Below are 14,942 nucleotides of genomic sequence, written 5' to 3'. Positions count from 1 at the left end.
AGATTAACTTTAAAAATAAAAGATAAAGAAGACACAGAATATTATTTGATATGGAATAGATTTTATGGGTGGTTAGAGACAAGAAGTTTTTGAGGAAGAACGAGGAAGAAAGACTATGAATGTTTGTATTAAAATAGAGATGGTTTATAACTACAATCATCATAATTAACAAAAATGTAAATAAGCCAATATGAAAAGAAACTTAATTAAAATTATTTGGTTATATTATTACTATTATTCTCAGTACGTATGTTATTACATTATTATTACTGTTATTAGTTCATGTGTTAATATTTATTACTATTTTCTATCTGGTCTTTTTCTTGTAAATGGTATACTTTGACAATACACTGTATTCAGAAATGTTTATGAATAAAATTATTTTAATTTTTTTTTAAAAAAGAGTGGACCAGAAGGAGTAATTATCCTTGCTATTTTCTTAGGGTTCACACTAAGAGGAACCCCACTGATGAAAAGTTTAAGGCCTCAGTGGCCTTAACAATCACTGCTTTTTCTCTCCAATTCCAGCAGTCCTCAAATTACGACCGTTCATTTAGTGACCGTTCCAATTACAAGGACATCGAACGAAGTGACTTATGACTGTTTTTCACACTTCCGACAGTTTTGCCGCATCCCCGTGGTCACGTGATCAAAATCCAGACGCTTGACAAGTGACTCACATTTATGAAGGGTTGCAGTGTCCCCGGAGTCGTGTGATCTCTTTTTTGTGAACTTCTGACAAGGAAAGTCAACAGGGAAGCCAGATTCACCTCACAATTGTGTTACTCACTTAAGGTCACCCACGTAGCTGAGATTATCTGCAGACCATCGTTTGAAAGTTCTGCAGGAAAAATGGACTAATTCTAAAACTAAACTCAAAAACTGTTTTCTGCAAGCATAGCAGAAGAATTTAAAAAGTTAAAAGCCTGCAGTGATTTTGTAGCAATTTATTTGGCCTATTTTTTTTTAATGGTTCCTGTTTTTTTTTTAAAAAAAAAAATTCATGGCTTCTTGACCTATTTTACTGCTTTTACAAGGGAGGGACGGAGGAAGGAAGGTGAAAGGAGGGAGGGAGGGAGGTGAAAGGAGGGTGGGAAGGAAGGAAAGAAGGAGGGAGGGAGGAGGGAAGGAAGGAAGGTGAAAAGAGGGGGGAAGGAAGGAAGGAAGGAAGGAAGGAAGGAAGGAAGGAAGGAAAGAAGGAGGGAGGGAGGAGGGAAGGAAAGTGAAAAGAGGGGGAGGGAAGGAAGGAAGGAAGGAAAGAAGGAGGAGGGAGGAGGGAAGGAAAGTGAAAAGAGGGGGAAGGGAAGGAAGGAAGGAAGGAAAGAAGGAAGGAGGGAGGAGGGAGGGAGGGAGGGAGGGAGGAAGGAAGAAAGGTGAAAGGAGGGAGGGAGGGAGGGAGGGAGGAAAGAAGGTGAAAGGAAGGAAGGAGGGAGGGAGGAAGGAAGGAAGGTGAAAGGATGGAGGGAGGGAGGAAGAAAGGTGAAAGGAAGGAGGGACGGAGGGAGGAAAGAAGGAAGATGAAAGGAAGGAGGGAGGGAGGGAGGAAGGAAGGTGAAAGGAGGGAGGGAGAGAGGAAGGAAGGAAGGTGAAACGAAGGAGGGAGGGAGGAAGGGAGGAAGGTGAAAGGAGGGAGGGAGGGAGGAAGGAAGGGTGAAAGGAAGAAGGGAGGGAGGGAGGAAGGAAGGAAGATGAAAGGAGGGAGGGAGGAAGTTCCTAAAATTGGGTAAGACTTCAAAGTAGAAAGGAAGCAAATAATTATGATAGTTAGGCCATCACCATGGACTGCTAGATTGTAAGAAGTTTGGAGCCTGAAGGAAATCGATTATCCAGAAATAAAACTAGATGTGAGAGATTTATTTCGGTAATAAAGTGGTCTTTAGCTGTCCTCTGGTGGATGCACCCAAGTTGCGTGCAATAAACACCATTTTAAGCGGCTATTTATGAGCTGTTTTTCTCTGGTTTTTGGATGCAGTTAATGACTCTGTATGATGCAAAAGACATAAAAAAAGTACCCACAGCCATCGTGTTCCACCCAAAAACCAAACAAACCCCAAAACCAACAACAGTTAGGAAAGACGTTTCTTAGAACTAATAAAAAAATAATAACCCAAATTTTACAGTTCTCTGCGATTCTTCAACAGCTATAAAGTTACACAAAAGGAACCAATAGAACGTTGCCTACTATTTGTATTTCTTGGAAACTTATTATTTTAACCGCTTGGGAGAGAGAGAGAGACGTCTTTCCAAGGAAGACAATTTTTCTAAGGGGGTCAACCTATTCTCCAAAAAATCTGAAGGCAAGACAAGAAGCCATGGATGGATACCAGGGGTGAAATCCAGCAGGTTCTGACAGGTTCTGGAGAACCGGGAGCGGAAATTTTGAATAGTTCGGAGAACCGGCAAATGCCACCTCTGGCTGACCCCAGAGTGGGGAGGGAATGGAGATTTTGCAATATCCTTCCCCCAGGAGTGGGGTGGGAAAGGAGATTTTGCAGTATCCTTCCCCTGCCACGCCCACCAAGCCACACCACGCCCACCAAGCCACGCCCACAGAACCGGTGAAATTGAATTTCACCACTGATGGATATTAATCAAAGAGAGAAGCAACCTGGAATTAAGGAGAAACTTCCTAACAGATTAACCGGTGGAACAGAAGTTGCCTTCAGAAGTTGTGGGGGCTCCACCACTGGAGGTCTTTAAGAAGAGACTGGACTAGTCACTTGTCTTGAATAATATACGGGCTCCTGACTGAGCAGGGGGTTGGACTAGAAGACCTCCGAGGTCCCTTCCAACTCTGCTTTTCTGTTAATTTATTACAACCCATCTATCCAGTCTCCTGGAATGACCAAAACAGGAGTCGCTCTCCTTTTTGCTACAGGTAGTCCTCGACTTACAACCAACTTTCATTTAGTGACCATTCAAAGGTTCTGAAAAAAGTAACGTGCGGCCGGTTTTCCTACTAACTAACCATTGCACGGTTAGACCATCAAAGTGTCAGCATTCTGATGCTGCCATAAAGAGACGAGGCTTGACTTTTCACCTACTTATTTTCTCTGTAGATAATATCCCCTAGGAGATGGGATGGGAGGGGGGGAACATTCCTGTGGGCTGAGGTCAGAAGTTGGGGAGACTGACTTGGAAGATGGCCAATGAGAAGATGAGAATTGGGGAACGGAAAGGGAAGGGTTTGGAGGTCAGAGGGTTAGTATCGGCTACGACGAAGTCGGGGCCAGATCTGTCATACTCAATAAATGGAATATTTCAGCAAAGATTAATTGTTTGGGAGTGCAATTTATTTGAGATGACATCGAAACCTGACACAAAGTTTGGACGCTAGGCAACTGGCATGTGCTTATGACAGTAACAGTGTCCCGGGCTCACCATGATCCGCTTGGGCGACCTCCTGACAAGCGAAGTCACTGGGGAAGTCGGATTCACTTAACAACCGGGTTCCTAACTTCACGACGGCAATGATTCACTTAAGAACGGTGACAAGGAAGTTGTAAAATGGAGCAAAAGCAGGGGTGAAATCCTCCCGGTTTGGACCGTATCAGGGCGATCCGGTAGCGATTGTGACAGGTGGTTCGGAGAACCGGTAGCGATGGTGGCACGAGGCTCCGCCCACCCAACCAGGTGTCATTACTTCCTGGTTTTAACCAGGAAGTAATGTGTTTTTTAGCCTCTGCACATGCGCAGAAGGTTTTGCGCATGTGCAGAGATTCTGCGCGCAAATGTGATGCGTGCGCTTCCAAACTGGTAAGGAAGGTAAGTAGATTTCACCCCTGAGCAAAAGTCATTTCACAACTGTCTTACCGAGCAACAGAAATTTGGGGCTCAGTTGTGGTTCCATAAGTAGAGGGTTACCTGTAGTATCTTTTTTAGGCTTTTGAAGGATGCTTTAATATCCCAGGTGTCTCTTTTTGAAAAATCCCCATTCATGATTCCTTCCTTCTTTCTTCTTAGGACTTCGTTCGCAGTTGGTCGTCCTTCTTATTGGAAGAACAGCTTAGATCTAAGTCAAGCAGGGTCGGATCTAAAACATTAGTCATGCTTTGGTCTAGCGATCCATCAAGATCGTATCAGATTTTAATTGCTAGGCCTTAGGACATAGAGAGAGAGAGACACTCTGCAGAAGCAACCTGCTGTGAAGGCCAAGCCCGTCTGCCGGAAGGCACAATGACACTCTTAACAGTTCTCGTCCCCAGAAGAGGCAGATGGAAGTGTTGACAAGGAGAAAGTCCGGTCACTTTGCTAAGTAGAGGAAAATGTTAGGTTTTATTCAAAGGAAGGGTAGGAGGAGAGAGAGAGAGAGATTGACCTTCTTCCACATGGAATGTTTGCATGTTAAAAATTAAGAAGGGGGATATAAATATACGTAAAAGATTTGAATTAAGAGATATATGTATGGGGGTGGAGGAAATGGGTAGATTATGAGCTGAATAAATGCCAAATTAGGATTTATTATATAGTTTTATAGCTGAAGGTTGCTTTGAAATGTATAGTATAGGGGGGATATAATAAAACAATGTTAGAAAGAAATGGTTAGCATGTGGGGGGGATGGTGTAAAAGGATGGTAAAGTATTATATAATTTGATATCAATTTGGATTTTATTTTTGGAGAAGCCATGGGGGGAGGGGAGGGGGAGGGGGGGTTAGGGAGGAGGAGGGGAAAAAAGGGAGAAAAATCTGTATTTGAAAAACTTTTTCAATACAAAAAAAAAATTAAGAAGGGGGGGTGGGGGAATGTTAAATTAATTATTTAATTAAACTTAATTAAATAACTACATCACTTTGATTTTCTCTCTCGTGAGGTTGATCCATCTCACAAGGAGTAGAAAAGGGCTGTGTTTAGCCTTGGTGGTTTTGTGTGTGGGGGGGGGGGGTTTGCCAGAAGACCAGAACGTGACGCTACCAAAATCACTTCCAATGTAATCTGATTTTTTTTTAATTGCTAGAAAGACAGACCAGAAAGTGAAACCTTATTATCCCTCAAGGCCCACTGCATTTAGGTGATGGGTGGCAGGAGAGGCATCTGTGGTGGGATTCAACCGGTTCGCACCACTTCGGCCGAATCAGTTGTTAAATTGCTGGCCCCTCCCCTCCCCACCTGTCCCAGAAGTCCCCACGTGTCCCGTTTTGGCTCCCAGGTAAGTGAGGGAGGCCTACTAGGCCAAAAATTGAGTGCGGGGATGGGTGGGTGCAGCGCATCCCCCCCCCGGCCCATTTTTGGTCCCAGGAGGCTACAGGAAGGTTTAATAAGCCCAAAATGGGGTGCGGGAGGCAGAGCGCCCCCCCACGGCTGTTTTTGCTCCCAGGGGGGGTGCAGGAGGCCGAGTACTGCCTGTCACACCCTTGGCCACGCCCACCATGGCCACGCCCACCCAGTCATTAGGACAGAGAACCGGTTGTTAAAATTATTTGAATCCCACCACTGCATCTACCATAATAGGTGGTGACAGAAGGAAGGGGGTGGGAGGGTTCCTTCTGAGAATTTTTCCTTTCTTCTCCTTCTGCGGGAAATTTGGGGTGTTCACCCTTTCATTTTGTCCCGCGACCAATAAAACTTTGGGGTGGCAGCAGCATAAAAATTTCAAGAGAGGGGCCTACCCACAGACAGTTCTCAATTTACAAGAATTTGTGTAAGTGACTTGGTACCATGGCACTGGGGGAAAAAAGCGATTTATGACTGCTTTCCACACTTACGACCGTTCCAACATATCGTATATTGATAATGGGACAAAGAGAGGTTGGAATTTGTTTTTCTGATTAATACACACCTTTAGCCTGGATTATACCTTCGTTAGTTTCCAGTTTTTAGCACAAAGTAACCATTTTAGTTCTCAACTTACAAGCATTCGTGTAAGTGACTTGGTACTATGGCACTGGGGGGGAAAAATAGCGACTTATGACCAGTTTCCACACTTACGACCGTTCCAGCAGCCTGATGGTCATGTGATCAAACTTCGGGCACTTGCCAACTGGCACACATTTGTGACAATTGTACTGTCCCGGTGTCATGCGATAGTCCATTGTAACCTTCCCTGACAGGCAAAGTCAATGGGGAAAGTCAGATTCACTTAATGACCGATTCACTTAACAGCTAAAGTGATTCACTTCATAAAAGTCATAAAACGGGGCACAATCGCTGCCTTGCTTAGCAACTGAAATTTTGAGGTCAACTGTAGTCGTGATTTGAGGATTATCTGTACTAAGAGATGCAGGTGGTTTATAAAATACGTAGAGAAATTAAGTAGATGTTACCTCACAAAATTTCTAATAAGTAGCCTCTCTTACAAAATGGAGGAGCTGTTCTATTTTTTTTTTAACTCTCCACGCAGGGTTAAGAACATTTGAGTTTTTTCTGCTTTCTTGGCCTTTTCTTCTGAACCAGAAAACTGATTTTTGGAAACCCTCGTGTGACACATTTTATGCTGAATTATTTAGAATCCTTCAGAATGTTTATATTGATAATGGGACAAAGAGAGGTTGCAATTTGTTTTTTTTTTCTGATTAATACACACTTTTAGCCTGGATTATACCTTCGTTTTTTAGCACAAAGTAACCATTTTAGTTGAACATATTAAAAGCTTCATTTATTATGAAGCGGATGGATGTTTTCTTTGACTCGTCACAACTTTACCTAACAGTAACATTTAAAATAGCTTTCCTTTTGGTGCAAACTTCATTCGTTGCTTCCAATAGACCATTAAGTTTCTTGAAACAATCCAGGCAAGTGAACCTAGCTTTCAATCAGATCAGTAAAAGACCCAATAGCCACATTCACGTTTGATGGTTATCCCAACTCCATCTTTATCTGTGCTGTCTCCATGTTGCAAAGGATGTGCTTATGATTCAATGCAGAATATAAAACTATGTCCCTTCTTGGGTCCTTTCTAAATAGAAAAAAACTCTCAAAAATTCTTCACGGGAAATTTATACCAGGCTCATGCTAATTTTAGTGCCATTTTTCTTTTTCCCAGTATCGCTTTTTTTAGTTGCTTAGCCGACCTTGTACAGGGCAGATAGGAGCATGAAGATATCGCAATACGGAGCCATTTTTCCCCATACTTATTAAGAGAGAACTTACCTTTCCAACAAATATCACTGGCTTAGCCCACCCCAAAATGTCTTATCATTTCGCATCATTCCATGAGTTAATTAGGTAAAGCTAGAAAAAGTGTGAATAGAAAGAGTGAATGGCTACTTCTATACTCACAATTTTATTTTTACCGAATTAACTGTTGGCCTTCTTCAAGCAAAGTTTTGAGAATCTTTCATAGTCCTTAAGTCAGGGGTCGGCAACCTGCAGCTCTGGAGCCGCATGTGGCTCTTTCATCCCTCTGCTGTGGCTCCTTGTCGCCGGTCGGCTCCACAATTGAAAGGGCTTTCGGTTAGGACAGGTAGAGGAAAAAGGATGCCGTGCTAGGAAGAGACTCTATGGTGGGGGGAACCGGACTTCCGATCAGCAGAGGAAAAAAGACGCCGCACTAGGAGGAGACTCTATGGTGGGGGAACCGGACTTCCGATCGGGTCCAGAATTGAATGGGGAGCTTCCAGTTAGGACCTTTGTGGCTCTTGGGAGTGTTTAAGGTTGCCGACCCCTGCCTTAAGTGATCGGTACCCTAAACCTTGCATATGCAGTCTTCAAGTCACAACAGTTCATTTAGTGACTGTTCAAAGTTAGAACGGCACTGAAGTGACTTATTCACACTTATGACCATTGTAGCACCCCCAGGGTCACGTGATCAAAACTCAAATGCTTGGCATTGGGTGTCCCAGAATCATGTGACCCACCTTTTGTGACCGTCTGACAAGCAAAGCCAATGGGGAAGTGATCCACTTAACTGTGGCAAGGTCATAAAATGGAGCAAAATTAACAACGGTCTCACTTAACAACAGAAATTTGGGACTCAATTATGGTTGTAAGTTGAGGACTACCCGTACTTGCATATATTTGTTTGGTGACTGAAGTTACAATGGCACTGAAAATGACCTACAATCAGTCCTCATACTTACGACCGTGGCAGCATCCTCAGTGACAAAATTTAGATGCTTGGTAACCAGCATGTATTCATGATGGTGATCGCCACTTGTGAACTTCCCAGCTAGGTTCCCACAAGCAAAGTCATTGGGGAGGGGGGGGGGGAAGAGAGCCAGATTCATTTAATGAACACATGATTCACTTAACAATTTTAATAATTCGTTTTAACCACCGTGGCAAAAAAGTCGTAGAATTGGGCACAACTTCCTTAACCAGGGCCGGATTTTCCTATAGGCTAACTAGGCTTCAGCCTAGGGCCTCAAGATCAAGAGGAGCCTACATTCAAATTGTTAGCAAAATTAAAATTACACTTTCACTATAGGTGAAAGGGCCTCATAAGTGGAATAGCCTAGGGCCTCTTTTCGTCTAAATCCGGCCCTGTCCTTAACCATCTTGATTAGCAACGGAAATTCTGGTCCAGTCAAGGACTATCTATAAATTCCCCAAATGTGGACATTGTTCTAGAACAGGCGTCTCCACACCTTGGCAACTTTAAGCCTGGCGGACGTCAACTCCCAGAATTCCCCAGCCAGCTTTGAGTTGAAGTCCGCCAGGCTTAAAAGTTGCCAAGGTTGGAGACCCCTGTTCTAGATCAACATTGCTCAACCTTGGCAGCTTGGGAGATGTGTGGACTTCAAGATGTGGAATTCTGGGAGTTGAAGTCCAAACATTTTCTGCCAAGGTTGAGAAACACGGCTCTAGAACAGGGGTCAGCAACCTGTGGCTCTGGAGCCGCATGTGGCTCTTCTATTCCTCTGCTGCGGTTCCTTGTCGCCGGTTGGCTCCACAATTGATAGGTCTTTCGGTTAGGACAGGTAGAGGAAAAGGACCCCGTGCTAGGAGACTCTATGGTGGTGGGGGAAACCAGATTTCCGGTCAGCATAGGAAAAAGGACACTGTGTTAGGAAGAGACTCTATGGTGGGGGAACCGGACTTCCAGTCGGCTCCAGAATTGAATGGGGGGGCTTCCAGTTAGGACCTTTGTGGCTCTTTGAGTGTTTATGGTTGCCGACCCCTGCTCTAGAGGTACCAGGTGAGGAATTGATCCACTACAGACCCCTGTTCTATCCCAGCCAATTGTAATATAACTTTGACCGTTAAGATCGATCTACAATATCCAAGAATGGCCTGTGGAAAAGAGATCCATGGAGAGAAGGATCTAGCGTTCCCGACACGCTTAATCCTTAGAGACATATCTTTTGCTAAACCTAATGTACGCACGCATTGCTCATAGAAGTAGCAACAGACTTATATACCGCTTCGGTGTTTTACAGCCCTCTCTAAGCGGTTTACAAAGTCAGCGTATTGCCCCCAACAATCCTCATTTTACCGATTTTGGAAGGAAGGCAAGACTCGGTGAGGCTCGAACTCCTGGCCGTTGGCGGAATTAGCTTGCAATACGTTCTAACCATTACGGCTCATTTCATGTGGCGACATAAAATTGTACTTACCGGCATAAAGTCCAGGAAACCACAGTGTTACAATATATTCGGGATGGCAGTCTTAATCTTAACGGGGAGCCAGCAGTACCCCAATTTTAGGCCCAGCCTTCCCTAACAGGCCAGTTAAAACAACCAGTTTAGCGAGCCCCGAAATCTCAGTAGGCTAGGTTTTGAAGGCTGAAACCCATTCTAAAAAACCTTGCTGGTGCTTGCTGTTAATTTTGTAGGTTAAGATATTGGGCAGCCGTTAAAAAAAATGGTAGTTTAATCAACCTTTTTGTTTTGTGCAATCCAGAATATTCAATCACACGGTAAGGAAAAAGCTGCTAATGCTTGAATTAGAGTAAGGATTCCCCAACCGTGGCGACTTTTAAAACTTGTGGATTTGAACTCCTATTCAAAGATCGTAAAAGGGGATCTCACTTGATCCCAGGACCCTGCCACTGTCATAAAACATAAACACGAGTCAGTTAAGCACCTGAATTTCGATCACCTGACCATGGAGACGATTTGAATTCTCATAATTCCCCAGCCAGCCATGCTGGCTGAGAAATTCTGGGAGTTAAAAGTGCAGAAGCCTTTAAAAATCACCAAGAGCCCCCTAATATGGAGATATACAGGTAGTCCTTGACTTACAACCTCATTTGAGCCCAACATTTCTGTTGCTAAGCGAGACGCTGGTTAACTGAGTTCTGCCCAATTTTTTTCCCCTTTTGGTTAATCACCGCTGTTGTTAAGTCAGTAAGTGAATCTGGTTTCTCTACTAACTTTGCTTGCCGGAAGATCGTAAAAGGGGGATCTCACTTGATCCCAGGACCCTGCCACGGTCATAAAGGTGAGTCAGTTGATAAGCATCTGAATTTCGATCACCTGACCACGGAGACGCTGCAATGGTCGGAAGCGTGAAAAACAGTCATAAGTGCGGTTGTTAACTTTGAACGGTCACTAAACGAACTGCCGTAAGTCGAGGACTACCTGCGTTAAATGCAAGTGCTAATCTACCTTTAAGGACGGGAAGACTCCATGCCCTTCGGTTTAAGGACTTCAAGAGTGGCCTTTCTAGAAAGCAGCAGAGCAATCTATGATCAAGACCAGAGGTCTTCAAAGATGGCCGCTTTAAGACTTGTGGACTTCAACTCCCAGAATTCTCCAGCCAGCTATGCTGGCTGGAGAATTCTGGGAGTTGAAGTCCACAAGTCTTCAAGCGGCCAACTTTGAAGACCTCTGGTCAGGACCAAGACACAAACGCCATTAACCTTTCAATTAAAACACCGTTAACGGGAGATCACTGCCATTGGAATGATTTTTTTTTTTTCCCCGAAACACAATTTGGGAGACAACTCTATAACGCTTCAAAGCTTGCAAGGAACCTGTTCAAAGACTTTATTTTCACGTCCCATCAAAATTAGCCATGGCCGCCACGTAATCATATGCACCGTAGAACTTATCGTAACCCTTTCTATGTTGCCTCTCTCCTCTTCGTCGTGTAATTTCTTCAGGCCTATTCTTTCTCGGATAACCTGCCCCCTTTTCCCCCCTCCAAAAGTTGCATGCCTTCTGTTTCAAAAGGCTTCGGATAACATGCCAAAATTGTTCCGTATCGAGCAACTCGAACACGGGGCAACCTCCGAGCCCACTCCCTCCTTTTATTATTATTATTATTATTATTTTTGTGGCAGACTGGGTGATACAAGACGCCGCGTTTTTCTCTCCCAAAAATCCCTGCCAACTATCGGGCGGGGGATTGCGACATCACCCACACGTCACCTTGGTTTAGCAATGTTCTTTTTTTTTTATTATTATTATTATTATTATTTCCAGTTTACGGTGAAAAGATGCTCTCTTTTTTTTTCAATCTTCAATTAAATACTTCGTAAAGAAAAAAAAAAAACCCGGAAAAAGAAAAAAAAGGAAAAAAGAAAAAAGAAAGGAGAAAAAAATATATTTACAAATTCACGTGACCGGTAATTTTATCCTTTTTTTTTTTTTTTGATTTTTTTGTTTCGTTTGTGGTTTCGTTGTCGTTTTTGCTTTTTGTTTTCCTTTCCGTTAACAAGCGCGCAGCTCCGTTTTAACTATCCAAGCGTAGACGAAGCGGGTCGCGGCTGCCTCTAATCCGTCCACTCGGAGGCGGGCACGAGGCGGGACGGCGAAGGGTTGCGAAGGGGTGAGGTTGGCGCCAGAAGGCCAAGGCAGCCATGGGGGAAAGGCTTGTGGAGGGTCAGGGAAGCTCAGGGCCGCCCTCACCTCTTGGCCAGTGAGACGCCGGCAACTCCCAAGCAGCAAAAGGTGAAGGTTTTGAAATGATTTCTCTTGCGCTTGCAAAATTGTTTTCCAAAGAAACATCCATTCTGGGTTGGGGGGGGGGAGGTGGATGGGTGGTTTTTTTACGTTAATTCCAGGCGGTGATAACTCCACCCACCCCCCCAAAAAAGTGGCCAACGATCTGAGAGGATCAGGGGGGGGGAAAGAGCCGTTTGTGTGGACAGTTTAAAGAGTTCTATTCTCCAACCTCAAAAAGATTTAATAAGTCTATATTTATATTTTATATATATATTTATATAATCTCTATATTTCAGCCATAAAGTGGGGAGGGGGAGGGAGGGAAGGGTGGAGTGGGGGAAGAGAGGAGAGGAGAGGAGAGAGAGAGAGTGGGAGAGAGAGAGAGAGAGATGGCAGGAGCATAGGCATTGGGTTGGCTGCCCACCCCCTTTCCATCAAAGACATGTGTTTCAGGGTGCTTTTGCACCAGAATTAGGGGGCCCCCCGCTCATGAAAATCATTCAGGCACCCGGGCGCGCGCCCAGGAGGGGGGGGGCTGAGCGGAGTGCCCACAGCAAACCTACCTCCTTGAGCATCAATTTATTATCGTCAGACACAAACCAATACAGGCTGTTAAAACGAAAAAAAAAAAGGAGAAAAAAAAATCCCAACCAAAAAAAAAAAGAAAAGAAAGAAAAAAAAAAGGGAAAGAAAAAAAAAATAAGTCTTATGAGGGCAGGCAGGAGAAAAGTTGGCAGAGGTCAGCCCCGCGTCTCGTTTCCCACGCCATCGCCCAAGGGAGTCCAGGCTCCGAGGAGGGGCCAGAGCAGCAGGGCAGGTTCGGTCTGCCCCCCGCCGCCCTCCCCTCTTGTGGGCTGCTCAATTGTTGTCGGATTCGTCCTCAGCTTCACGCAACCAAGTGTAAAAGGCTGTGACCGACTTGAGGGCGACACCTTTCCCTTGCTGCTCGGCTGGGTCCTTGCTCGACTCCCACTTGTAGAAGGCGTCCTCTTTAATGACGTCCTCGTCGTACAAGGCATCGAAGAACATTCGAAGGAGGTCTGGAAGGAAGGAGAGGAGAGGTCAGCTTGTGAGGACCTTTGCCCGCTAAGCCTCGATACCGGTAGCCCTCGGCTGACGACCACAGTTGAGCCCAACGTTTCTGTGGCTAAGTGACTTTTTGCCCAATTTTACCACCGTTGTTAAGCGAATCACGGCAGTTTATTTATTTATTTATTGGTTCAATTTATATGCCGCCCTTCTCCGGAGACTCAGGGCGGCTTACAATGCGTTAAGCAATAGCCTTCATACTTTTGTATATACCTGCTTAGTAGGGCTTTCGCCCCCTCCCCCCCCCAAGCGGTGTTCTTTTTTTATACAAAGTCAGCTTATTGCCCCCACAATCCGGGTCCTCATTTTACCTACCTCGAAAGGATGGAAAAGGCTGAGTCAACCTTGAGCCTGGTGAGATTTGAACTTGCAGTAATTGCAGACAGCTGGTGTTACTTAACAGTGCTTTAGTCTGCTGCGCCACCAAGGCTCTTGTTCATGTTAGTACAGGTAGTCCTCGATGTACAACCACAACAGATCCCCAAATTTATGTCACTGAGACATTTGTTAAGTGAGTTTCGCTCCATTTTGAAACATTTGTTAAGTGAATCACTGCAAGTGTTAAAATGGATAGCATGGTTGCTAAAAGTGAATTTGGTTTCCCCACTGACTTTGTCAGAAGGTCACAAAAGGGGATCACATAACTCTGGGACGCTGCAATCGTCATAAATGCGAATCAGTTGCCAAGCATCCGAATTTTGACCGTAAGACCACGGGGCATGCTGCAACGGTCGTTAAGTGTGAAAAACGGTCATAACAAGTCACTTTTTTTCAGTGCCGTTGTAACTTCCAAAATGAACTGTCGTAAGCCGAGGACTATCTGTAACCTGGTTGTTAAGTGAACCTGGCTTCCCCATTGACTTTGCTTGTCAGAAGGTCGCAAAAGTTATTTGCATGGCACCGGGGACATTGCAACTGTCAGAAATACATGCCAGTTGCCAAGTTTCTGAATTTTGATCACATGACCCTGGGGAAGCTACAACGGTTGTAAGCGTGAAAAATGATCATAGGTCACTTTCCAGTGCTGTTGTAACTTCCGACAGCCACTAAACAGATGGTTGAAAGTCAAGGGCTACCCGTAGTAAAATTTGTCCTTTTATAGCAGTAAAAGGTAACAGGTAAAAGGAGAAGACTCCTGCGAGTCCCTTGGACTGCAAGGCGAACGAACAGGTCAGTCCTAGAGGAGATCAACCCTGACTGCTCTTTAGAAGGCCTGATCCTGAACATGAAACTCAAATGCCCAGAATATCATCAGGCTCCAACTACCAGCCCTGGACGACATCTTCGAATCTCGCTGTTTGAGGAAGTTGCACAACATTCTCAGAGGCTCTTCCCATCCTGCTTACAATCTTTTTGGACTATTGCCTTCTGGCAGAAGATACCAGAACAATTAAAACTCGGACCACACGTTTTCTGAATAGTTTTTATCCCAGAGCTATAATTGCACTCAACGATGAAATAAAGGGCCGCCATCAGTGAGCTGTTGGACAGTATTACTTGGTCTGTTGTGTGGATGTTTGGGTGGTTTAGGGGTGGGGAATTGTGGTGGGTGGGAGTGTGTTTGGGGATTGTTATGTGTGTTGGACCTGGTCTTTGGGTGTTCAGTGAATTTTGTTATATGGGTATACTGTGTATACACGTACAATGACAATCAAGTTATTATTATTAAATACTTTGGCCACCTAATGAGAAGGAAGGACTCCCTGGGTAAGAGCCTAATGCTGGGAAAGACGGAGGGCAAAAGAAGAAGGGGACGACAGAGAAGGAGGTGGCTGGATGGAGTCACTGAAGCCGTCAGCGTGAGCTTCAATGGACTCCAGGGGATGGTAGAGGACAGGAAGGCCTGGAGGAACGTTGTCCATGGGGTCACGATGGGTCGGACACGACTTTGCAACTAACAACAACAAAAACTTCAGCCACAAGGAAACAGGTTTTTTATTAAAATGCTTCCAGTTGTGAGCCTAACCATCCAAGCCCAGTTTCCTTCCTCATTGGAGAAAGGTAAGACACCCTGGCCTTCCCCCAACATGGCGCCCTCTGAATAAATTTGGACTACAACTCCCAGGATGCCAGATGTAAAAGGCAG

The 14,942-nt window shown here is 44.7% G+C and overlaps 1 protein-coding gene across 35 annotated transcripts in view; it reads right to left on the bottom strand.

The window, feature by feature from the left end:
* Positions 1–12,331: 12,331 nt before the first annotated feature.
* Positions 12,332–14,942, bottom strand: part of EIF4G1 (eukaryotic translation initiation factor 4 gamma 1) — a 147,296-nt gene continuing 144,685 nt past the window's right edge. For all 35 annotated transcript variants that reach the window (XM_087872459.1, XM_087872440.1, XM_087872446.1 and 32 more), the window contains one exon: positions 12,332–12,807. In XM_087872459.1, coding sequence (XP_087728585.1) covers positions 12,626–12,807 — 182 coding nt within the window. In that variant the 3' untranslated portion in view covers positions 12,332–12,625. The remainder of the gene's footprint in view (positions 12,808–14,942) is intronic.

This window comes from Pantherophis guttatus, chromosome 6 (assembly GCF_059756535.1).
Source record: "Pantherophis guttatus breed Tessera chromosome 6, ASM5975653v1, whole genome shotgun sequence".
In the NCBI taxonomy this organism is placed as follows: Eukaryota; Metazoa; Chordata; class Lepidosauria; order Squamata; family Colubridae; genus Pantherophis; species Pantherophis guttatus.
Note: the sequence above shows the minus strand (reverse complement) of the source record. Positions and strands in the feature narration are given on the sequence as shown.